General features: G+C 39.0%; 1 protein-coding gene and 1 long non-coding RNA gene across 7 annotated transcripts in view; one reads left to right on the forward strand and one right to left on the reverse strand.

The window, feature by feature from the left end:
* The window catches only part of LOC128878973 (axin), a 30,323-nt gene continuing 4,659 nt past the window's right edge, over nt 1-25,664 (reverse strand). The window contains exons 1-8 of one of the 6 annotated variants that reach the window (XM_054127681.1): nt 15,386-16,707; nt 4,686-4,841; nt 3,727-4,531; nt 3,240-3,404; nt 2,128-2,804; nt 1,677-1,984; nt 1,296-1,594; nt 1-1,218 (exon numbers count right to left, since the gene is read on the reverse strand). In XM_054127681.1, the coding sequence (XP_053983656.1) occupies nt 1,092-1,218; nt 1,296-1,594; nt 1,677-1,984; nt 2,128-2,804; nt 3,240-3,404; nt 3,727-4,531; nt 4,686-4,752 (2,448 nt within the window). In that variant the 5' untranslated portion in view covers nt 4,753-4,841; nt 15,386-16,707 and the 3' untranslated portion in view covers nt 1-1,091. Of the gene's footprint in view, nt 1,219-1,295; nt 1,595-1,676; nt 1,985-2,127; nt 2,805-3,239; nt 3,405-3,726; nt 4,532-4,685; nt 4,842-6,081; nt 6,528-6,577; nt 6,593-6,937; nt 7,593-15,385; nt 16,708-25,664 lie in introns of those variants that run through there. The other 5 variants (XM_054127683.1, XM_054127682.1, XM_054127680.1 and 2 more) reach the window with 5 other exon arrangements.
* LOC128878976 (uncharacterized) lies at nt 4,728-6,129 on the forward strand. The gene is made up of 3 exons (XR_008457544.1): nt 4,728-4,867; nt 4,981-5,905; nt 5,989-6,129. It is a non-coding gene; the product is annotated as an uncharacterized LOC128878976 (long non-coding RNA).

The following is a 25,664-nucleotide window of genomic DNA, read 5'->3' on the forward strand; positions in this document are numbered from 1 at the left end:
TTTTGCATATTGCGCGGCTATTTTTCGGTATGTGTTACGTTATGCAGGAGCTTATGTTACAATGTCAAATGGGTGATAATGGTGGTACGACAAAACATGATTTGTATTCTTAATATTTTTTTTCACAGTATTTCGAATGGGCGATATATTACGTATATTAAACAGAGCGTATGTATTTATAATGCACGTAATATATCCTCTTAAAAACTAATTTGTAATAATGTTCTTTCCTATGTATATCTAGGGTCTATACAGACCTTACTAAGGCGATGAACTACGCGGGCCTTTGTACAGTCGTTTGGAAAACTATGGGAAGTCTTTAAGAGGAAGAAATTATTCAATCAATGTACAGTGGTTTCCGATGTTACTGCAGCTTGTCCAATTCGATTGGAGATAACTAAATGAAATTGCGATGATATTCTGTTTCTATGAAATTTCTGTTATCGAAATGAATATTTACCATTGCGAAAATTCAACAAAGTCGTGCATAATTGTCATTTGTTCGGTTTCGATGAAAACGTTCAAATTACAATCGTGTTCATTTTTGTTTTCATTTTCTTTTCTTTTTTTTTTTTAAGCAAAACTTTTGCTATAAAAAGGGACACATTTCATAAAAATCATTGTTATAATTATATACATTTCAGCGACACCACCTGTGTTTTCCATTATTAAATTCATATTGAATAAAACATAAACATGGAATATTACTGAACATATGAAGAAACATTTTGTTTAAAAAAAAAAAAAAAAGGTACCAAAAGAAATGTAAATCCTGTAAAAAAATATCATTAATTAAGGATTAATGTCCAATAAAATTGATATTTATCTAAATACGGGTTTCTTTTCTTTTCTTTTACTTAATAAACATATAACGGACTTGCTCTTTTGACAGATTTTTGTTTCGTCGATTAAAAGCACTTGCTCGGTTAACCGAAGCGGAAGAAACCGCTTTAGCAACTTTAATAAACTAACACCGAGTATCGCCTTATTAGGTTTCTTCTCTAGAATGCTGGTCCTCTTAAATAAAATTAGTTGCGGCACTTGTTCGAAGTTAGCACGTTCTTTATTGAGAGTATCCTTGTTTCAGTCTATCACTCGAATGCCTTGACTTGCGCCATAACTTTCCCCTCCCACAACGGTAAAACTTCAGAATCATCAGTTATTTCTTCTTGTATAACCTTTGTATCCAAGTCCTCACACTCAGTTTTAAAGAAATATCTAAAAAAAAAAGGGGGGTATATTTATATTTGTTCGTATTATATTTTATAATACAAAATAATATGATGTACACGTACCGATAGCTGCCTTTCTTAGGAAGGTATTCTTTAAATTGTTTTAAAGTGACGTTGTGACCGGGAATTTTAGTCCTATAAGGAAACTGTTCGTCACAAAAACTGAACACAACGGTGGTAAAATCTCCGATATCTTGCTTTGTCTTCTTTAACGTTGATTGATTTGATTGGACATAAGATTGACTCTGCAATGTAGGCTCATACGATGATTGCTTAGAAATATTAGAATGGCGTTGTTTACAACTTGAACGTGCCCTATCTTCTTCGATTAATCTTCTTCTTGCTTCTTCTAATTGGGTTGCCTATTAACAAAATAATATGTAAATAAAAAATGTAAAATAAATACAAAATAACATCGAGTAATAATAATACGTGGATATTTACTGTATGAGGTTGCGGTAAAGGCGGCATTCCTGGATCAGCAACAAAAGGTTGGGCAGGAACACCCCATGTTTCCCTGTTCGTCCTTTCCAAAGAACCACTGCGAGATCCATACTTCTTCCCATGACGGCTATGCTTGACATCTTTCTTGTCAGTTTCTTTAAGCCACGATAAAAGACGAATATCTTTGCTAATGGTCGACGGTGGTGCGTCGCTTACAACGCTTACACCACTATCGGTTAATTCCGTCATAGATTTCTTTGTGGCTGATCTCCTGGTCATGTCTGACCTTCGGAATCTTTGATCATGACCTGTAATTAAATGAAAATGAACATCGATAACTTCTTTATCAGCATACTATTAAATGTATTTTTAACCGACTTCGAAAAGGAGGAGGTTACTCGATTCGACATGTATATTTCTTTTTTTTTTTCCTATTGAATCTAACGCATACCTTGGAGATACAGGTCTTGTTTATGGAGGGAATCGGCGTAATCAGATGGCACGGATTTAGATTTAGGCAAGTGGGATCCTAGTGAACTCATGGAGCCAGCTCCGATAAGATCGCTGCCTTCTTGAAAATCGTGAATATTACCGCTATCTGCTGAAAATGTAGAGAACACGTCCTTCTCTTTCCGCTTGTACGACCGTGGATAATTGTGCGTAGAACGTCTTCTTTCAGGCGAATGCAGTCTTGGGGATGCGAGTCCAGGTGATCGAGAAGGTGTCAAATCTGACCAAACTCGTGATACGTGTTGGTCCAGAATTGCTTGATCGTTATCTTCTTCTATTAACAATTTTTCTCTCAACGCATCAGCTAAGGCTTTCGGTGCCCCGCTTGGCACCTCCAATGGTACATCCTTACTAAGCGTCTCGCTTTCTTGCAAATGCCTATCAAGCTTTTCCTGAGTTTCTCTTTCGCGTCTGACATTCTCTAACTTCTCGATAAGCATTTGAGCAAATTGTTCTGCCGTCAGCGGATGCATAAGATCACGTGGTACCCGTTGTGTACGAGGGATGATAGAATGATGCGCCATTGGATCGCGATTTAAACTAGCTGAATCTTTGATAGCTCTACACTGTCTTATATATTGTTTCTTACTTCGTTGTTTACCCATGGACATTCCATCACTGTAAATAAAAAATGTAATAGAATTTTTTAGAGATTACATAACGATTCTATAGACGAAACTAAGTTTTCTACGTTGATCTAGTAATGCAAATATACACATCATTTTTGTACAACATATACTCTTATTTTTGTGAAATTTGGGAAATGTATTACAGGAGAAAATATAAAAGAACAAAACATAAAATTTCTTTCATTCTTTGAATTAGAACAATTGATACACATTCAAGCGTTAAATTGTTACTTTCGACATTATAATTCAGGAAAGCGGTTTCAACGCATAGTATAAGAACTATGTAAATATACGAAATATAATTTTTATACTTAATACAACAATGAAGAAATGTTGTCAGAAATATTCTGTAAATAATTAGTAATGAAAATTCTTGAAAGAAGGATTTATCTTCTCTATGTTAAATGAAATTAAAAAAACTTACACTGATGAATCGGTGAGAGACATATTGTCTGATTCAGTTCGTGCATCACTGCTCAAGCTTTGAAGTTCTGAATCCTGTCTGGATACTGGGTTGTATGAGGAATAGTGTGCGTGCAGTCTGGGTACGAGCATATGATATGGACTAGCTCCATGTTGCAAGTAAACGCTATGAGCGCCACGCAAAACATCAAACCAAAAGAGAAAAACAAAAAAGATTGGAAAACGTTTTGATAAAAATATCACAAATTTAAAAGATAAAGAAAAATCAAAACACTCGTATAATACGCTGTTCGTTCGTAATGTGATATTTTTCAGTTATTTTGCGAATCGAATTAAACATTATACACTACAAAACAATGCAAAAAATCCACACAACAAGCTCAAAAATAATTATAGCTAAATAAAGCATTTAATGCAAATCTAATTTAAAGCATTCTAGATAATGAATGCTTTAAGTCAAAATTATAATAATATGAAAAATATATTACCCAGCATACGCTTCTGGCTTTGGTCGAAGATCCATCGCCCTAGTTTGTTGAGTAGCCATAAGCATATCTTTGGTCAATCTCAGCTCACCCCTCAATTCCCCAGGCGTTTCGCTAGCTGAATGTGAGCTATGCACGGAACTAACAAATTCACTGTCTTCGTGGACAGTGGGCAATAAACTTGGCCCGCAAGAAACAGACATTTCTCGACTGGATCCTGAGCTAGGGCATCCACCAGAATCTGGATTCTGACAGGACTGAACATACTGAAGATACATATCGGACCGAAGAAAGTTTGGATACGTAGTCTCATTAATGAGACGTTCAACTTCCAACTGTACAGCATCGAACACTTTCTCATCTGCTCGCCCTTCCTTAACCCGACGATTAGCCTCTTTTCGTACTTCTTCTGGTATAGCTAACTGCGACTTGAGGAAGAACTTTCTATAGATAAGTTTAACCAATTGATGTATCCTTTCGGGATCATCTTGTTCCTTGAGACCTTCGCAGGCGAACCAGAAGTTAAGAGGATTCGCATGGGGTCTGCCTTCTTGATCCAGATATTTTCTGAACAATTCCAAGCCCACTGGATCCTGCAGCAGAGAATGCAGATTCCTGGCCCACCGCAAGCAAGCAGGTGGTGAACCGCTTTCCATGGTTGTCGTACTACAGCAACCTTCCGGTTCAAATCCCAAAGGAGCTGAAGCATCGCAACTTGAAGCTGTAGGAGTTGCAAAAGAAGAGCGCCTAGGGGTCAGAGTTGGACTCTGTGGACGGAACCTGCTGACGTAGTTTCCTGTTTCCTCTCCTATAACCACAATTTTTTAATTTAAATTTTATCATTTACAAAATTAATTCGTATATGTTCTGTTACTAGAATAAATTTTTTTTGTATCCGGTGTGACTACATTGCTAGGTTAAGTTTAACATTTTTTCAAATACATATATATAGAACAACATACCAGGCACTGGCGGCCGTGGAGAGTTTTCATTGAAGCAACGTGCTTCGTTCTGTCGAGATCCACTCATCCTATCTATTATGGCCTTCACGTATTATTTTACGTTCTATATTTAATTTAGGCCCACGACGCCTCTTAGTGGACATGGTTAATCCAAACCTAAAATAAACATAATAATTTGTCATGTGAGTGTCTTCGTATTCTTTAATAAAAAATAATAAATAGTAAATTATGAATGCACGTGAATATATATGATTTTTAAAACATGTATAATAAAGGTAAATTTTTCTAACTGTAGGTTCCTCATCACCACCTATAAAATGACAAATATTATTTAGAAGAATTTATTTTCAATTTTATACAATTTGCATAAAATGATATGTATTAAAGTCAGTGATAACATATAACAGAGAGAGCATATTCTGAATTCAGAATACTCGAACAAAAGGCAAAAGCTAGGGATGCTGGATCGATCGAGCCCTGCTGTGAGTCATGTACCAATTAAGCACCTAAGGATGGTTTTCCTATCCCGAAGAACCTTAAGGGCGGAGCCTGACAGAAAAACCATAGGGTAGCTTCTGGCAGTCTGCGCATTGAAAGATGCCTCTCTATATATCCCTATTGGTCCGCGCAGACCATTTGTGTGGTATTGATCGACAAAAATTATAACGCAATCCATTGAACACTACAGTCAACCCCAAATGCAGCTCAGTTTCTAGAATAAAATCACTGCAGACTAGAATTTTATTTTGACAGGATGGATAGATATTAATAGATCTATAGGGTGAGGTATCCTAGGCAAAGAAAAGGCCATTATATCTCAAAAAGGTTTGGCTCTTTGTTATGACGGGCTATAGAAATATGATTTCATAAGCATCCTGCTGCAGCCATTTATGTAGTATATATCTAGAAAGCAAGCTATAATCTTATATTAACAATGTATTTAGCAGCAATGTGGAATACTAAAATGGCTTTAACATACTGAGATTTTACAAAAATATCAATGTTATTTAAATCATTCACTGAATTTTACAAGTAAGGATTACCATTCTACTCCAGTTATTTGAAAAAAACTAAACATCTACACCTATGCATTCATTAAAGCAACAAGATGTATACTGAAGTACTTCTGCCAAAAAAACTTTTCGTATTAGGTGCAGTTAAAAAGAACATTAAGAATTCGATAGTAAAAACTGGAATATACAGCACAGAAATACATATGTGTAGGTATCTTAATACAAGTAAATAGGTTTACGGTATATAAAAGCTCTACGCAACCTTAGAAATCTGATCTCTACCTGTATAGAAGGGAAAATATGAAATGAAAAGCTGTCATAATGAATCATCTCACTTCAGTGCACATTTACCTGCGTTAGGGGATGAAAAGGAATGTACATACCATTTTGCCAACGCTTTCCAACGAGTGACCTTGGAATCTTTATAGCCGTGTAAAATCTATTATAATCTTTAGCAGTTTATCGACCTCAACCACAAGCTTCTCCTAACTTCTATTGTTATAGAACAGAATGAACATGCGATACCACTGTCAACGCGTCTCTAGGCAAACTGAGCTAAGGCTGCGTCCTGACCAGGACCGACGCATTGGTACAGGAAGGGTGGAGTAGGGATACAATATCTGATCTCGACAGATTGTAGAGCTCGCAGTTCTGATATACCTACTCTAAAAACAATGAAGTAGATAGTTCTGATAGAACATAATATATACATACTGAAAAACTATACTTTCTAATTAGAAAGATCCTATTTTCTTTAACAAAATTTATTTTTTCATTAATGTACACTATAACAGCCATTTTACAGATAAAATTATTATATACATATTCCTTATAAAAATTAAAATATAGCTAAAGTTATCAGTAAAAAATTAGAAGCACCTTTAAATGTTCAATGAGTATTGGTTAAATTTCATAATTTTATACAAAAATTGTACGATATTTCTGCTAAATTAATTAAAACGATACCATACATAATAATTGCCGAAAAAACAACTTCAGAGGGTAGATAACTTTTTTTTGCACTAGAACTATTTAAAATATATTAAGTAACACAGTTGAGAGAATAGATATTATTTATAACCACTTTTTTTAACTTCGTATAAAAACATATATAGCACAGACTTTTTCTCCATTAATCACACAATAGAAAAATTAAATTTACAATTTCGTTTGTTAACACATAATAAATTAATGTGATATTTAACAAAAAAAATATAAAAACACACAAGTTTCAACCACCTGTAACTAACAGCGCGACACAGCTTCGCTAAATAACCGTTACGACTTTATTTACAATTTTCGTTCCATTCGTGCTAATAGATGGCACTAGTCACAATTTACCATCGTACAAGGTGTCTCGGAAAGCGTTGCAAAATGTTTTCTCTGAAACCACTAATGATGACATAAAATTCTTTTTTCGTACTCTAGGACTACCCGAGGCTCTTTCTACATAAAATACCGCGCTCGAGTCACTTTCAGAGGGTAACAACCCCCGCGTCTCTTTAAATGAAAAATGTACGAATTTTTCAGATGCATTCATAGTTACTCGTGATCCACATCGATCACATTTCTACATATTCACGATTCAAGTTTTGGTATATCTCCGTGATCAGATCTCCGTACATCAGAAATTTAACGGAAATTTTTATTCCTTATAAAAAAAAAAAAAAACCAAATAAACATATATTCGTCTATCGATGAATATTATGTTACGTGTATTATTTGTTATGCAAATATGTACGATTGTATTCAATACTTATACCCATTGCATCTACATTTACCGACGGATCATTTTTGGTTACGACTCTTGACACGGTACTCCCTCTATAGCGAACGAATAGGCGTCCATCTTTTTTAGAATTGTAACGAAATATTAGCACAATTAATACAACGTTAACACGAAATTGATAAGAAATTAATACTCTCTTTAAAGTAACGATCGTACAATTTAAAAGGATTCAATTTGAGGGTGGAAAGTCAAATGAAATGTACTTGAAACTGTTCGATCTCTTTAACAATAAAAATTCTGTGTTAATCATTACACGAACGTATGGGATAAAGGTTGAAGGGTGATTCACGGTTCGATGTAGCATATTTCATTAGAATCTTCAATTTTAATAATGACGAAAGTGCGAGAATAATCATTTCAACGAGCACCTTACACACTTCTTTAATTCTACTTGCTTAATGATGTCCGTAGTTATCATTATTCGAAGCGCAGTACCGTGAGATATAATTATGTGTCGAAAGAAAATGCGTCGCGTGAAGAACTATTAGGGCTGTTGCCTATAACGTCCAACGGTTTTTATGCGCGATGAAAAGGTTTCGTCCAATTTCAATTTCGAATAAAAGCCAGGCCTTCTCGCATGAATGAGGCCGATATATTTCATGGATGTCTTCCTTCGAGTTTTCAATACTGCTGAAGCATTCAAACTATTGTATCAGTGTCTGAATGGGACTTGAAGATTTTAACCCTTGAAATACTTCGAGCTTGAAACTTTTCTCTTCCCTAATTATTGCATTTTACAGTTAGAATTTTCACATTTTTAAATATTTTTATAAAATTGTAAAATTTATATGTAGTAAGTTTACCTTATTTTTTTATATATATATATATAAATTCCTTTGAAAAAAAAACCAATATCTCTCTATAAATATTTAGACTAATAAATGATCGATATATATTGGATTTATACATTTTACAACAACAACGGATCCTTTCTCAAAATCATATCCTAGATGATTATTTTAACATCGCGATATTTCATGAAATATAATAGAATCGAATTCTCAGAAGATGAAAGTCTTCAGCTAACCCCTCGCAATGTAGGAAAGCCATCTGGACACGATAGATACAAAATTCATCTCTCAGCGACACGATATATTCTCCTTTCGCTTGGTCGGTAAATACTAGGACCGGCGTTACCTCGCATACCAAGCTGTTTGATATCGACGAACAAAATACTAAGAATCCATAAAAGGATGTTCCAAGATATTGAAATTTTTTCAAGCGTGCAAAAATGTATCAACCGTGTGGAATTTAAATCCTGCTTCCAACTCGCATTGCCTTTACTCGTCCGAAAACATTTCTCGGTTTTCTTACGAATGCTGAGATATTAAAACGCACAATACCGTGATCTTCGCATTGGTATTCCAATGATCTCATTCTATATGCCCCGTGGTTTTCTGCTTCTATACAAACCCTAACCTGCTGTAAATATTTTTATATCGATGTACATTGCTAAATAAAAGAAGAAGTACCTCGTAAGCAACAAATGCACATTTCCTTTTATCGAGAGATCACAAGGGAACAACAAATATACAAGGTGTCCCAAAAATGTTGTAACATCTTGAAAGAGGTGGTTCGGGAGGTGATTTGAAACAACTTTTTCCTTAGCGAAAATGTTGTCCGAGGTTTCGTTGAGGAGATATTCACGGAAAACACTGACCAATCGGAGCGCGAGGATGCCGGTTGAGCGTAGGCTACGCGCTAGCCGGCTTCGCTCATACGCTACCGCGGCCGCTCCATCGGCATACTCGCGCTCTGATTGGTCAGTGTTTTCCGTGAATATCTCCTCAACGAAACCTCGGACAACATTTTCGCTAAGGAAAAAGTTGCTTCAAATCACCTCCCGAACCACCCCTTTCAAGGTGTTATAACATTTTTGGGACACCCTGTGTATATCAATTTCATTGTTTAGCGTGTAATTATTAAACGTCTTTAATTGTGCACATTGGTGCAGTGTACATATTATATTATGTACAAGAATAAGAAGTGCAAAGCGAGGTACAGCCAGGACTACTTTTCAACCTAACCTAAATACGTCGATCCACCAGTGATGGGCAAAACCCTAGATTTCGAATAAATCTGAAGTTTGCCGATATGTTTGTTTCGTTTCCTCTTTTGAACATTTTCCAGAGAAAGAAACGAGACAAACACACCGGCAAACTTCAGATTTATTCGAAGCCTAGGGTTTTGCCCATCGCTGCAATCCACGTACAAAATAACTAGGCGATAACCTGGACAAATGACTGTTGGTCGGTAAAGGATACTCAGTTTCAAAAATGGATTAAAGAAAAAAAAAATTTGCAAATTATAAGCGTTACTCTAATCAATTTTGATAAATTTCCATATAAACTTTCGATTTACAAAACGTAATATTATAAAATCGAAAATGTTTTCCAAAGCTTTTGTATTACGACCAATTACACAGTTTTTTCAATTATCGATGAGTAAAATTAGACACGTTCATATCAAATCGACACTGCATGGCACAGTGTTTCACGCAGTTTACCGTGGCGTGTATACGCTTCAAACTTATATCTAACTTTCATATACCGGGTATACCTCATTATCACCTCTATAAGAAGCAAAATAATAAAACGATATCTTGATGTCTCTATAAGATCGTATTGTATCACCGTTATAGATGGTATTCAACTAAAAATTTATCGATACGATTCAAACAGATTTCAAAATCGCACAAAATTGAACGACAAAGTACGATTACGAAGTACGAAATATTCGACAAATAAATCCTAATGTATAAATACATAAGAAGCACGACACTTGGCGAGTATAGCTCTTCCACATACTGTGCAGAGTTGGGCAAAATCCTAGAATACGATTACCTGAAATGTAAGGATAATGTTTGTCTCGATTCCTCTTTTGAACATTTTCCAGAGAAGGGAACGAGATAAACATCGTCCTTAAACCTCAGGTAATCGTATTCTAGGGTTTTGGCTAACTCTGATGCTGGGCTATTTATCGAATATTTGACGAATAGTCGAATACGTGTAGCCACCTTAACGCACGCCGTTAACCGACATTAAGGTTGATAAAATACTAATTTCTGTCGAGCAACCGCGCAAGATAGAAATGCGAAGGCGATAGGACGTCGAGGATGAAAAAGTTAGCGGTCACTGTGCGCATTCTTTCGAACACATTAACATTTTCTGAAGGTAGCGATATTTTTCTTAGCAAGAAAAAGCGATCGAAGAAATGACAAGTATTTCGGAGTCACCGGTTAGATGACGAGGCGAGGGAAGGGCCCCAGCTCTCAAAGAGCGTGCTTCGCCGAGCGAGGCGTTCCGAAAACCTGTAATTACGGACCCGACGTACATCAAGCGGTGCCGCCAGCCGCCAGCCGCCAGCCACCAGCCGGCGAGGTCTGTGTCTTCCGTCTCCCTTTTTGCCTTTTTCTCTCCTTCATCGCCTTCCTCGTCTTCCTTCTGCCTTTACCTGTGCCGTCCCGTTCGTGGCTTTCTTTCCACCGTCCGTTTCGCTCGCGCGCACGGTTTGCTCTTTCTCTCTTACGTTTTCTTTTCTCTTTTGTCTCTCTTTCGTTCTTTCTGTCCACTTTGAGCGGCCTCCCGCTTCGACTCCGACAGCGGTCCACCTTATTTGACCCTTCCCCCCTGGCCTCTCTCTCGCTCTCTTCGCCGGTCCGCTTCCAAAGGGCTCTCCGATTCCTCTTTTATTTTACCCTCTTACTTTACTTACTTACTCACTCTCGGTTTCTTTCTACGTCTTCTCCGTTTCTTCGTCGTCTTCTTCTTTTTACCCACCCCCTTTCTCCGTCTCTTTTTCACATCTTAGATTGCCGTGTCGGCAATCGCGGCTCGCTACTTGGAATTGTCCGAAAAACGGAGTACCGGAGGAACGAGAAGCAAAACCGAGGGGAAGAGGTTACGGAATCTTTCGGTTTCGAATGATTCCGAAACCTTGCGATTACCTTTCTTTCGTAATACATTTGTATCCGGATAAGAATGTACCAGCCATCCCTGTTCCAGTGTGCTGCAGTATCGTCGGTGCAATTGTTCTTGTACCGTCGGTAACGTCGGTAACGTTAAAATGGGTATCGATGCGCCGCGCTGTTCGCAAGGGACAAGCTCCTCGTACGTCCAACGGTTTCTAGACAAAAATTTGTGCTTTCTACGTTTCAGCGAAGCACGTATCGAGAGTTACTTTTACGTTTAATAACGTACACCGGTAAATTAAAGTCACCCGTCAAAGATCAGTAGCGCGGAGAAACCTCGCTACGGCACTGGGCAATCCGAAGCTCCTCAAACGAGAAAAGCACACATGGCGCCCATTCAGCTAACCCTTTCAGCTCTCTCTCTTCCCTCCCGGTACCTGTAAGTTTTCTACCAACCCACCCAGTCATCCTCCTCATGCGTCACCTTCTTCCTACTTCTTCCATCTTTAGGTCGCGCTGCTTCGACCTCGGTAAAATCTTTTTTACGCGCCCAACCGAGGAACTCTGTCTCAGACGACTCTATGCTTTTCTTACGGCCACCATTTAAATTTCCACATGGCTTTACAGAGTATAATTCGAATTTTTTTATCTTCCTCGACTTTTCGTTCGCTCCTTCCGCCGAGCTTCCTCTCTCCACCCAGACAGTTACGAAACTTTTCCGTTAACACACTCGCGGAGATTTCTGCTCGCCGTTTGGGGAAATTTTAGGGAAATCTCGGTGGAAAGCTAAGACCGAAGAAACGGTGCGCATCGGGAAGGTTTGATTATTTTTCTGCTCGTGGAAACGTAAATTCAATGTTGCACGAATTAAGCGCAATTGCATCCGGTATTTTTGCAGGGTACGTGCAACCGTACCGAAGTCACTGGTCATTTCGATCGATCCAACGCGAATAAACTTAACCCGATGAAAAAAACAAATCTAGCTTCTACAATCAAGTATTTACGCGATGCGTAGCGTCAATGGAAATAATCGATAGGCAACATTCCCGAGGATAAAGAAATATAGGAAATACAGTATCTTGTTATTTCGACTCCTAAAACCATTAGCAGAATTTTTGTTATAGATAACAAGTCGGGTAGGGTACGTGAAGCAGAGTGCCTGCGTTACCACTCTAGACCCTCGCGCTGATTCGTTAACTTTTTGCTTCGCGAGCTAAGGGAAACCAGAAATTAATTTGGGAGGTCGTCATTACGACTAAATAAAACTTTCTTTAGAAGCCCTGGTACATTCAGATTCTGTGATGTTTCGCGCCGGTATGTATCCTCAACGGGAGTTACGAATCAATTATCTTCAAAGAAAACGCAAAGGAATTCCTATGTCTGTGATTCGCGATTTTTATGCATTCAAAATGTATTGGGTTGTCCCAAACGTTTCTTTAGCTTTATTAATAAGTAATACATGCGCAATATTTTATGTTTTATGTTACATTATTGAATCGTGTACGATTCATTTCGCTCCATTACTGTTACACCATCAATGTCTAAGAAATTAGATTGTCTATTTATAGAAACACGACCACATAAAATAATTGAGTGCAACTAGCGAAAGAAAGTTTCGGGACAACCTAATACAAACACCACGACAAATATTTGTAAAGAATTCTTTTTATAAGAAGCAATTGTTTCTATACAAAAATACCACTACAGATCGATTTGACTCGGATGTCCTTGGTACCCGAAAATTCAGTATCGAGACTATCGATACGTTAGGGATACTCTCTAATCAACGTCGGACAAGGAGTGAACTTTCCTTATCAACCGTATCGGAAAGGAGAGATTCTTGACAATGACACAACGAAGGCATTGATCAACCCCTACTTGTCTCCGGGCACTTACGACCCTTGAAGCAAGGGTTTAAAAGAACTGCCTATATAAGCCAAGCTTAGGATCATTCAGCACACCAAAGAGTAGACCGTGCAAGCTTTACGCCTTTGTCGACGGGCACCCGTACGAGAGGACAAGCCCATGACATCATTGCCTTTATCAGATAGAAATATAAACTACCGTGCTGCGGGCCCTCAACTTTATGTTTATTATTTGTAGATTATCCATTTTATTTTTTAAGGATTGCCAACAGCTGTTTTATAACCTCACTCTACAGCTATGCCGAATAACATTTCATGGGCAATATTCCATTATACGATTAGAAAATGTCAGATACGATACGACTTAAATTACAATAATTTAAAGAACAAAGCCACCACTTCAAATCGAGTCACAAATGTCACCTGTCAGCTTACATTAGCGCCAAACTACTCGCAATATTCTTTCTACGGAGACCACCTGCGAGTGTTCCTATATAAATTCTATTAACATAATATAATAAAGAGTTTGACAACCTCGACTTACAAATGAAAAAGTTTATTGTTTCGTTATTCCTTATTGCGATTAGTTTTAAGAAGTATATCAATTAGAAAGTAAGCCAATAAGAATAACGATTAAGTAATACCATTGTAAAAAGTTTAGGAGAAAAAATGGACAAAGAGAGCAGCACAGTAGTATCGGAAAGTACAACTTTGTATGTACGCACTTTAATCCAATAAACAAACAAACAAACAAACACCTGCGAGTGACATCTATTATTGAAAGAAAGAAAAAAGAAAAAAAAAGAATGACTTCCTATTACGAGATAAACCTTAAAGTCCACGTGCATTGGAATATATCGGGTTGTCCAGAAAGTTCGTGCCAATTTTTAAGAAACATCCGAAGACACGTTTGAATTTCGATATATATTTATCGAATTATATATGCACCATTCTGTTCCACAATTTTTCCACCTTTTAAGGGATATCCACATGTTATTTGTTTTCAACCATTCCGATATATTCAGACCTTTACCAGCTACCAAAAATCGGCATGAACTTTCCGGGACAACCAAATACAGTAAACCCGAGAAAGTTAATATTACGCTCCCAGACTTCGACAGAGAAAACTTCGTCGTGTCTTCGTAAAGCGGACGTCGTCGGCAAAGGGTTAATACAGTGTCTCACGGTTACTCCGTTTGAAAGATACGATACGATGAAGGCTGTGCCGGTATCGAATGTCCATCACGGGCAGCTACGATTATCAATTAAATAATAAAGGGAGTGTTATCAGCCCGTAACGGAAATGATCCCGATCGAGCCATAAACACGGCTTCTAAAGTCTTTTGAAGCACCGACAAGGATTTGTTGGTGAAAGACCGAGCGGAAACGGTCAAAGGCGTGTCACCGTTATCGCCAGATGACTTTATGTAGTGGTATTATGCCTCGCGAGCTGCGAATCTTTCAAAGAAACTTCTAAGGGACCGCTCGGCCGGCAGCTACACCGACCGTCGGTCGTCGACCGTCACGACCGCCGGCCCTCGACCATCGACCATCGACTTAGGAGAATGTTCACTGACGTGTCAAGATTCTTCGTCGCCCCGCCTTTCTCTTCTCAATTCCGATTGACCTTCATTCGTCCCACGAATCAAATATGTGCTTCGGATTCTTCGACGTTATTTCGATCCAATAAAATCGTATACTCTCGAAACCGGGGACGACTAACTTACCGAATCTACCACTATCAACGATCTAATCAAATTCTATCCGAGCAACCGGACAATTTATGATAATTATTCGATCGAACAGCGCAATTTTTATACGTTTATTTTCTTAGTCGGAATCTTAATCTCGGTACTCCAAAACGTTATATACTTTCGACAACTTCCTATCTCTGTCCTAACGAAATTTCTTTGTTGTAATTAATCTGTCGTTCGTTCCAATTCTGCAATAATATAAGAACTACAAAGAAATCCTCAACATCGAAGCTCGTTAGTCCGTGTGTGATAGTAGATGTTAAACATTCTGAAAAAATAGAAAAGGTAGAGCAGAAATACAAATGTCATCACGAACGTCACCAGTCGTCTTGTTATTACCAACATTTTAAATTTCCGTTAAATTAATACCTCGATTCCGTAGCGATACATCGATGCGTTTTCTTCGTTGGTCACTCTTCATATTCTCGTTTCATTTAACTATGTATTTTACATGCCTCCAAGGCGAAAATTTGTTTAAGCGACACTATAAATGTTCACAGGTATAAGTATATATATTTAAAATTGTTTATCACTAGATATTAACTTCGATGTTTCGTGTATATTGTTCGCATACAAAATAACGTTAAAATTGAACAAAGATACGTCATGCTCGATCCAAGAATCGATAGTTCCTTTCGTAGGAGAAGAATCACAATTGGAGTTCACACACGAAACGATTGGATTAATCGCACAGGAACTATAGTTTTCAGATGATCGCACCGTCCGTAGGAAGTCTCGGAAATAGGATTTTCCAGATAAAACCGTCCAAGACGTCGAGCACTCCGCACGTTTTTGCTAGTTAGTCTCAATGCGTTTTTACACCGACTCTCGTTTTGTTTACAGTCGCCCATCTCATTGAATAAGTGAAGCAGTACACGAGGCGTTTCTTGGAAACCGTTTGCCATGCTGAGTTCGTCGTACTACGATCGCGCAAACACGCTAAATTTTTACAAAAAATGTTTCCAATTCTACGACGAAACAGCCACCAAATAATCCTCTCGTTCAAGGAGTCCCCATTAAAACGAAATCTTACGTGGACGAAGCGTTGTTTCGTCCAACAGAACTAGGTACACAAGTATCGACGAGGTTATGTCTGGTCAGCCTCGGCTTTGTAAATATTACAGCTGAGAGTTCGGCTGACAAAAAAACCACAAACTTCACGGTGTACAGAGGTTGTAGAAATCGTAGAGATCGTATTTGCGTTTCCAAAAACATTTTCGTTCGCGTTAAGTCCATAAAGCACGTCGCGAAACGTTGTTTTCGTAGCGTGAGTTAATCGAACCTCGTATCATTACCACTGTCCACATCGGCATAGTTGAAATTTAAAATTGATTTACATCGTATTCGGGGAAGAAACGCGATCGAACGTTATTCGAGAGAAATCGCGCGCGATCAATGGCACGATCGATGGATCAAGTGTTTTCTGAAAGATTGAATAAATAAGACGCCGAGCATTTGTTCTCGCGAGTTTGCACGGTATTGTAGTGGCTCGACGAAATGTCAGCGGGTCGAGCACGTAGCTGGATCGTATATTCGATTATAAAAAAATATTTTTCGTCGATCAGACGCGTACGTTTCGATCGCCGCTTGAAACTTTATTCCGTGAAATCTTTTCGTTCGTAACGAATCAGCGAAACGAGCACAAAAACAGGGGCTGAAGCAACGGCTCGGTTGAATGTGAATACGACAAAGGATGCCGAGGAAGACCTGTGCCCCATACAACGTACACGGTAAGACTGAAACTTACACAGTGACCGTAGAGCCAAGGGAGAGCGAGCATTATCTCTCTCCCTCCCTTTCCACCGCGCTCTTACACCGTCCTTCTTCGTCTTCTTTTCTTCTTACTCTGCCACACCTCCCTTACGGCAGCAGCCGCCTCTCCCTCTTTCTCTTACATGGTTCCCTTCCTTCGTCCCACCGCGGCTATGGTGGACGCAGGACAAAAAAGTGGTAGGGTCCAGGTATAAGGGCAAATTCTGAGCTATATATACCTATCCATACTTTAAAACTCTTACGGAAATACGAGAATTTCCATCAATTCGAACGGAGTGGTTTGCCTCAACGACGAGAACAAACCGATTTCGAAACGTAAAAATCACTCGCGATGAAACTCCAACGAAATAACGCCGGACTCGGGCGTCGATGGAGCTTTCAAGATTTTACAGATATCTTGGTTTCTTCGGTGTACAGACGTTTGGCAATGAAACCGAATTAAACAAAATCTAATTGCAAAGTAAAAAAACTGATTCGTATTTTGCTCATTCGAAAGCAACATGTATCGGTCGTCTTCGGTTATGTTACACGTAGACGTTCTTTCCGAGCATTCGACGTGGACAACGATTCTCAAAGATGATACGAAGATTAACGTTAAATTGTAACGTAAACGTAATATTAATTATGATATTATAATAATGCAATTTAGCGAAATATTTTCGCCTATGAAATTGGTTGTTTGCATTAGAAACACGTATCGGCACTGGTGCGCCATCTAGCGTTTCTCAACTTCACTACTGCTGATAGACGTCGCGGATTAATCCTTTACCTAATTCATTTTCTGAGAATAATTGTTATACTCGTTCGTAACAACAAAGTGTACGCAACAAAGTGTACGAAAACTTTCAAGTTTCAACGTCAATTTACTTTGTCGAACGAAACCTATTCAAGTTAATAAACGTGTCGAACAATACGCTCTTGTATTAGGTTGTCACGAATGTTTCTTTCGTTTTATTAATAATTCATATATACGCAATATTTTATGTTTTACGTTGCATTGCTGAATCGTGTACGATTCATTTCGCTTCATTACCGTTACAGCATCAATGTCTAAGAAATTAGATTGTCTATTTATTAAGTTGTCCCGAAAGTTTCTTTCGCGAGTTGCACTCAATTACTTTATGTGGTCGTGTTTCTATAAATAGACAATCTAATTTCATAGATATTCATGTTGTAACAGTAATGAAGCAAAATGAATCGTGCACAATTCAGTAATGTAACATAAAACATAAAATATTGTCCGTGTATTACTTATTAATCAAGCGAAAGAAACTTTTGGGACAACCTAATACATAAACACTGCCACAGAAAATAATTGAATGCAACTCACGAAAGAAACTTTTAGGACAATCTAATATAAACCTTGTATCCGAATGTGGGAAAACATTTTAATTCGTAAAACTTCGATTCGATAATTAAATTGAGTGTTCAGCGTCACGCTCGAAGATCTACATTTACAAAGCACGAAAAATAAAGAAAATGAAATGTGTTCAATGAAATTCGATTGAAGTCACTGCCAAGCGACTACTAACGTGCCTTCAAGTAAATTACAAGCTAAGCCACTGATTTATCCTACCCGGCAATTTTAACCACAAATCTGCCGTGACGTTTTACGTTGAACAACTGACTACGGACTTTTATTTTTCCGTTCTCTGCCGGTGGAAGAAAAAAAATTTTTAACGATGCCTATAACGTTTGAATAATGAAAAAAAACTGAATAACGCTTCTCGCTCTGTCGATATTACCAATAAACCGCAGGGGAACAATGTTGTTTTGAATAACGAATAAAAGGGGCGCAATTTTTTTTATCCTTTATTCGTTGAAATAAAAAATTAATATTTTCGTTATAGAAACGATTGTTTTTATTATTTTCATTATTCGTCGCGTATTGCTGTCTCCGACTGTTATCGAGAATCAATTCGTCCATTATTTTCGTGTTTCAATTACTTTTTATCCCTGCCCTGGAAAAAAGGATAAACAAAACGACTATCTTAGTCGTGCGAGGTTCCTGTTCGTTTAATTCTCTTAATTCGTGGCAGGAGTCGATGCAGATTAAATTATTTATGATGATGATGGGAAAGAAGAAAAAAAGAAAATGTTGTAGGCCGCGAGCGGAACAGGAAATTATGAACGAAAAGAGAAGGAGAAGGAGAACGCCGCGAAACGGTCGGGGCTGGGCTAGAGAAAGACGAGTTACGAAAAGACCATTTGTGGGCAAATGTGAGAAACTATATAGCAATGCATCGGTACCACTTGCGCCGCGACGGGAGAGTCGGGAGCGAGAGGGAGCTAGAGGACAGATGACAAACCGAGGGAGAGGGGAAAGAAGAGGGAGAATTACGATGAGAGGGTATAAGAGAAGGAGAATCTCCGTTTGATCTCGCCGCCGCACGCGATCCCAACACACGCTCGCGCGTGTTCTGGCCTCTCAATATGGATTCGCATGAATGCACCAACACATCGCGCCAGTTAAAATCTCCCTTCTCTCTCATCTTGCCACAGTACTGCTTCGATCGACGGTGCACGCCTGGGCACTCTGTTGCTCTTGGATGTGTATAATAAACACCGTGCGAGCCAACTCAGCCGAGTCGCCTATAATTTCTCGCGGAAAATTATATGTTAATGCGCCCTTAATGGCGTCGTTCGTTAACGGGATCGTTGTACAAGCCCGAGGGATAGAACCGTGCCGAGAGCGCGATTCGTTTCGCTCGAACATGCCGCGGAGTCGTCATTCAAAAAAACAAAAACAAAAAAAAACAAAAAAAAATTAAAAAATAATAATAAAAGAAGAAGAAGAAGAAGAAGAAGAAGAAAACAACATACGATCATAGTTTCTCGTACCTTTCCTTATCGAATGTACGCGTATACACGCTTCTTAGAAATATCCCGGGAAAATATCCCAAGGGCTGGTGGTGGTGATATTTTATTTAATGCGCGCACACGAGCGGGAAGCGCCGATGTATTTAAACCACGCTTCGGTATGCGCATAATTCAATGACTGCGCGTATTCCTAACCTGGATGGAAATCATTTTTCTTTCTTGTATTTTCTCCCTTTTGCGATCGCGAAACAGTATTTCGTAGCCGGCTGTGACTTGAACGGTATTTAAATACTTTTAACAGATTGACCACCACACCGTGTCCACTTGCATACGCGATTATATGGTTCCGAGACGTGTATGTGTGTCAAGTCGAACACACGGACACGTTTTCTCCGCTTTCCACCGAGCCAGGGAAACCGCATTGATTTTATACGGCGTATCGCGAACATTGAAGACGGTATATTATTATTTTTAATTATTTAACATCTTTATAGGGCGAGGTTGAGCGACCGAGGCTGTTTCACAACCTGACCCCGAGGAAAAATTAACAAAGACGAACACGCCGCAACGAAACGACGAAGAACTATTAGATTGTCCAGAAAGTTCGTGGCAATTTTTAAGAAAACTTCAAAGGCACATTTGAATTATAGTATACATTTATTTATATGTATATTCATCGAATTACACGGGTACCATTTTGTTCCACACCTTTCTACCTTTTAAGGTTACATATACATATAGGTACATATATAGGTTATTCGTTTTCGGCCATTTCGACATATTCAGACCTGCACCACCTATCCAAAAATCGGCACGGACTTTCCGGGACAACCCAATAGTATCGAAAAAGTAACATTAAATGTGTTCAATTCTATTTCTTCTTCGTCGGAAAAGACGGACGAAAATGTATTTGATTTTTCCGTGTAAAATGTGATTCGATGTGGTGCATGTTGTTGCAAACGATGAAACGCACATTGACTAGGTCTGTTGTAAATTTAACAGAATCTTGGACGTAAGTGTGTTGATTACTTTCGCTGCAAAAAGAGACCATAATCTGATCTCTAATCTCTAAATTGATAAAAAAGAAGGGAGTTCTCTTTTAATAAATACGACGAGGAGTATGGTCAAAGTTCAACCGAGGGACACGTTCCTATATTGTTACACGTGTTGGGCATCCCTACCGATCGACGTCTGGCGACGTCGACATCTGTTCCACGGTTGCAATCGCGAACGACGCACGGCGTCGTAAGGTTAATCGAATCCTGTCCGCATGAAAAATCAGTTACCGCGATTGGAAAGAACGGTTATGCAAAAGAGGTTCGCGCACGCCGCGCGCCGTGGGTATATCGTTCCTCTGGTAAGCGGATAAAGACGATACGCGACGGAGCTTCCTGAAAGGTAATACTCATGACTGTTTGATCGGCCTCTTCGGACGGAGAGAATTTCCCGGGGGTCCACGGTAGCGGAACAAAGTCCTCAAAGAATGAAGATCGCCCAGCTAAAAACGTGGCAAGAGAAGTGGCGCCTTTGACCCTCATTGTCTGCGCTCTTTGCCCGTCGCATGCACGGCCTAATGGACTCTGTTTATCTTTTTCGCTTTCTTCTCTCCCCCTTCGTCTCATTCGCGACAATACAGACATACTCCCCCTCTTTCCACACCCCTTTCTCCCCCTTACTACTACGCGTAACTAGACTCGACCGAGCCCCGTCCCTTCTCGATTTTACCGTTCAATTTCCCTTCGATGCTCATCGATCTTCATACATCGATCGCGAATCGACGAATCCCGATCGTGAAATTTTCATCGAAATATGGAATCTGAATTCCAGATCTCCTAGCTCCCAAAATAGAAAAAACAAACTGTAAAAATCGTAATAATCGAAAAAGTAAGATATTAGGTTGTTCCAAAAGTTTCTTTCGCTTTACTAATAAATAATACATGCGCGATATTTTATGTTTTTATGTTACATTACTGAATCGTGCGCGATTCATTTTGCTCCATTACTGTTTGAATATCTATGAATATCTATGAAATTAGATAGTCTATTTATAGAAACACGACAACATGAAATAATTGAGTGGAACTCGCGAAAGAAACTTTCGGGACAACCCAATAGATCAAATGAATTTTGCGTACGAGCAGTAACTTTAACATCGTTTCTCCTACCCGGTTAATAATACCCCGACATAATTGGACCTTATGCCATCCGTTTCACGTTTCATCGATACCTCAATTACGAGCAACGAATCTCAATCGGCATGTGCAGTCTCGAATAACATGTGCGAAAACACCATATGACGTTACAAGAGGCCCCGAAATGGGTTTCGATGGAAGGGCGAAAACAATCCCAACACCCGAATGCACGCGAACTTCGATACGATCGATGCCAAACTAATTACAAAAACGTGCTCACCGAAGAGGATTTCGTACACGATTTTCATTACAGTTATATCGTATAATTTCCATTGAAATTAAATTATAACGTTTAACGGAGGTTCTACCGGGTCTATTTTTTTTTCATGTCAAATGTACCTTGTATCGCTATTGATATCATAGAACGCACGAACCGAATAGTGATCTCGGGATGAATAAGTATGTATAATTTTCTACTATTAAAATTTCTTCCGGTGGTGTTCATTTAAAATGACTCCTTACTCTTATTTAAATGCAGACGCGCTATTCATTTTATGCAAGGACGCGCGAATGATGGCGTTAAACGTTTCATTCTAGGAGAATCGATACACTGAAACGTTGGGAAAGCAGAGATTTTTAAAAAAATTCTCTCCGATCGAAACCACGGAGGAACCCGCGGATATTTCTCGCGATAGAATTGTTCAAAGACGAATCCGTCGCGCGACGCAACTTTGTTGTCGCATATTTTCGAGGAATATCCGACGAGGAATACTTGTTCCATCGTGGCGCGAATTATACGGGAACCGGAAACACTTCTCCGCATACGGCGTGTTTGCTCCTTAAAATTTTTCTCGTCATCATCTCGCGTCGCATGTATAATTGCATGTAGATATATTCTGTTTTGGAGTACTACGGGAACGAGGTTGGTACCAATACCGGTGATACCAGGTGCCCTCTTAGCCGCGTAAGAGATTGACACACAAATTGAAACAAGCAACGCAACGACACCGAGAAACTGAATGACAAAAGAGTTCGCGGTGGTGGTAGAGGAACGAGAACTGGACGGGAATGGTGGGGAGAAAACCAGCGAGAACAGTGCTTACAGACAATAGAGACAATTATTGCACACAGACAAGGAGACGATGGATCAAACGCGGTACCATTTCGGCGCCCCTTTTATCTTCTTTCACTTGTGCTTCTTCACCCATCCCCACCCCTCACCCACCCACTCCCGCTCTAGTGCTATCGCGCTTTCTTTTACTCTTATCATAATATGTTTCGCGTTTATTTCGCCTTTTACCCTGTTCAGCTTTGATACAGGCATGCGAGACACGATTCAACACGTGCGTCGCACGCTAAACTACTCGTTTCGCTGAAATTACTACGCAAACACCGGTGCTCTCGCGCTATGAACCTATCATTTAACGAAATAACGTATCCCTTTCGACCGATACCTGGAAGACACTCGGGGCGTAGCGTGCAATCTACAAAAAAAGTGGATTAAATTGCGATTTCTGCAAACTTCAAAGCGCCGTATGAAACACCATCGACAACCATTTTTTCGCTCGAGTCGCAAATTTCCCTTTTCGGGTTACCAGAACTTCAATTTCATAATCGAATCGTGTCATTCGCCATCGTGCTTCTCCGTTCCATTCGGCTCATAACGATCGACCGACTAATTGTTAATTTGTTTCGCGGTTCGTTTGGTCAATGGTTAGCGAACGTTTTTGATAAGCCCCTTTAAAACGAGAGAATTTCTGAAATAAACATTTACTGGGCGATAGATTAAAGAGCTTTAAATTGCGAACCGATGTTTACTCGTTGAATTTTTAACGGGGTATTATCGTCTAGAAAGTTCAAAAATTCGATTTCTTTTTTTTTGCATTTTCTTATCGTTTGGGGTTTTGAGAAAATGCCTCTAAAATATTAATTTGAAATTCGTAGAGTTCTCATAGTTGCAGAGGCTTAAAGGCTGTTCACCAGTATCAGTGGTAAATGTATAGCAAACTTTAAACGCGTTTTTCTCGAAACGACATTTTTCGAGTCGGGCGCACGTTTTTTTTCAAAAACTATTGGACCGACTGACTTCTGGTTTTACCCTGCTCTCATATTTTAGTTGACAATTTTCCGGGAAAATTAAACCTTAATTTTGCAAAATTAATTCCTAAGAATTACTGAAAAAAAAAACTTCTAGACGATAATACCTCCTTATAACACGTTGATTGCCACACTCATTCGCATGGAAGTCTTCACGGAACTAAAATTTCGTCTCGATACAATTAGAAACTATAGAATCTAATATTTGTCGTATTACTTATTTTTTAATTCTCATCAAAATTAACGAATACTATCCAGACCTGCTTTCATCAATAATTAGTCCTTTAATAAAAAGCTCCGTCACCCATACGTGGGTGACGTGGCGTTTAATGCGTTAATTGATGGAATACAGAAGGTTACCGAAGGGAAGAAATATATGCGATAATATGCGTAAAGACGTTATTTATAACCTTTGATATTCGAAATACGAGTTCGTCTAAAAGCTTTGCCCTTGAAATCTGTAAAAGGATCGTCTTTTCAAGGATTTTACCTCTCGATAAAATCGTTGGAATAGCTCGTCGTTCCGGTGGCGATAGGTGACTCGCGTGGCCCGCACGCAGAAGTAACGTTACAAAAGAATGGAACTGTCGGCGTCAAACGTTCTTTGAAATCAAACAGAAGGCAGTCCTTTGAAACAATGATTGGAGGATTTAAACAATTATTTCAGGTCATAGGGTTAAGTGAGCCACCCTATATAAAAGGGAGCAACGCATGAGAAGCCAACCCCCTGTGTAGCGGCACACACGGTTGTGGGAATCCCCTAGCGTGAGCCGAAGATCGAAAGGAGTGGGCGGCACCATTTGTGATCGTGCCGTTTGATACCACGTGCTCGGTGTGGTTAAAGCACAGGGGCACTCCGCGTTCTCTCATTTTGATATCAAAGAGTCCCCTTACGAGAATCTCTAAATCGATGTTCTTTGACTTTACAAAGCTTTCGCCTGTAACGTCCCTTCCGTCGCCTGGCTCCTTCTCGTCTTCTGTTATTCTTAACTCTTATTTTTGTACACTTCGCCCCTACTCGCGTGTGCCCCGAGTGACTGGTAAAAGCTTTCGCTTTATTGCCGATAATTGCAGAAGGGGAAGGGTTGTCGTTCAAAGAAGCTTGTTAAATGCGACAAACGAAGGGTCAGGAAGACGGTGTTCCCGCAGTGTTACCGGGCGCGATACCGGTTCGTTTCTTGTTACGTTCAACTGGTAACGCGAAATAATGCGAACCGAGTTAAAAATACAATCATTTTATTTAAACCGACGTCTATAGAATTCTCGAACTGTGGTCTGGTAGCTGTCTGGGGAAAAAGGGGAAATAAAACTGTGGAAAAAGTTCGAATGTGAAAATTATGAAATTATTTAAATCGAATAAAATTTTTCCCTTCCGCGTATTTATTTAAAGAGTAGTTTTGAAAATATTAAATAAATAATAATTTAATTTATCTCTAACTCATTTTATTCCAGGATACGTATATTTGTACGTATATTTGTACGTATATTTACACGCGTCGCTCGATAACGCGTCGATAAGAATACGTAACCGATCGCGGTAATCTAGTTTTCAAACTGTTAGCAGAAACATGGAAACGACCGCTATTATTCGAGGGCTGGTTTCGCCCCTAAAAGCTACGGATAAGATAAAGAAAAAAGAGAAAGAAAAGAAAAACGCGCCTGGATACTTGTTCTCGGTCCCCCTCTATAAACCAGCAAAATTAAAAAGAAAAAGAGATAGAAAAAAAAAGAAAGGAGTGAGAAACATCTCGAGTAACCGATGTTCCATTGTACGCGGAAGACCAAAGGCAAGGATGACAATATCAAGAAAGCTTGAAGAAACCTTA

Source organism: Hylaeus volcanicus, chromosome 6, assembly GCF_026283585.1.
Source record: "Hylaeus volcanicus isolate JK05 chromosome 6, UHH_iyHylVolc1.0_haploid, whole genome shotgun sequence".
NCBI lineage: Eukaryota > Metazoa > Arthropoda > Insecta > Hymenoptera > Colletidae > Hylaeus > Hylaeus volcanicus.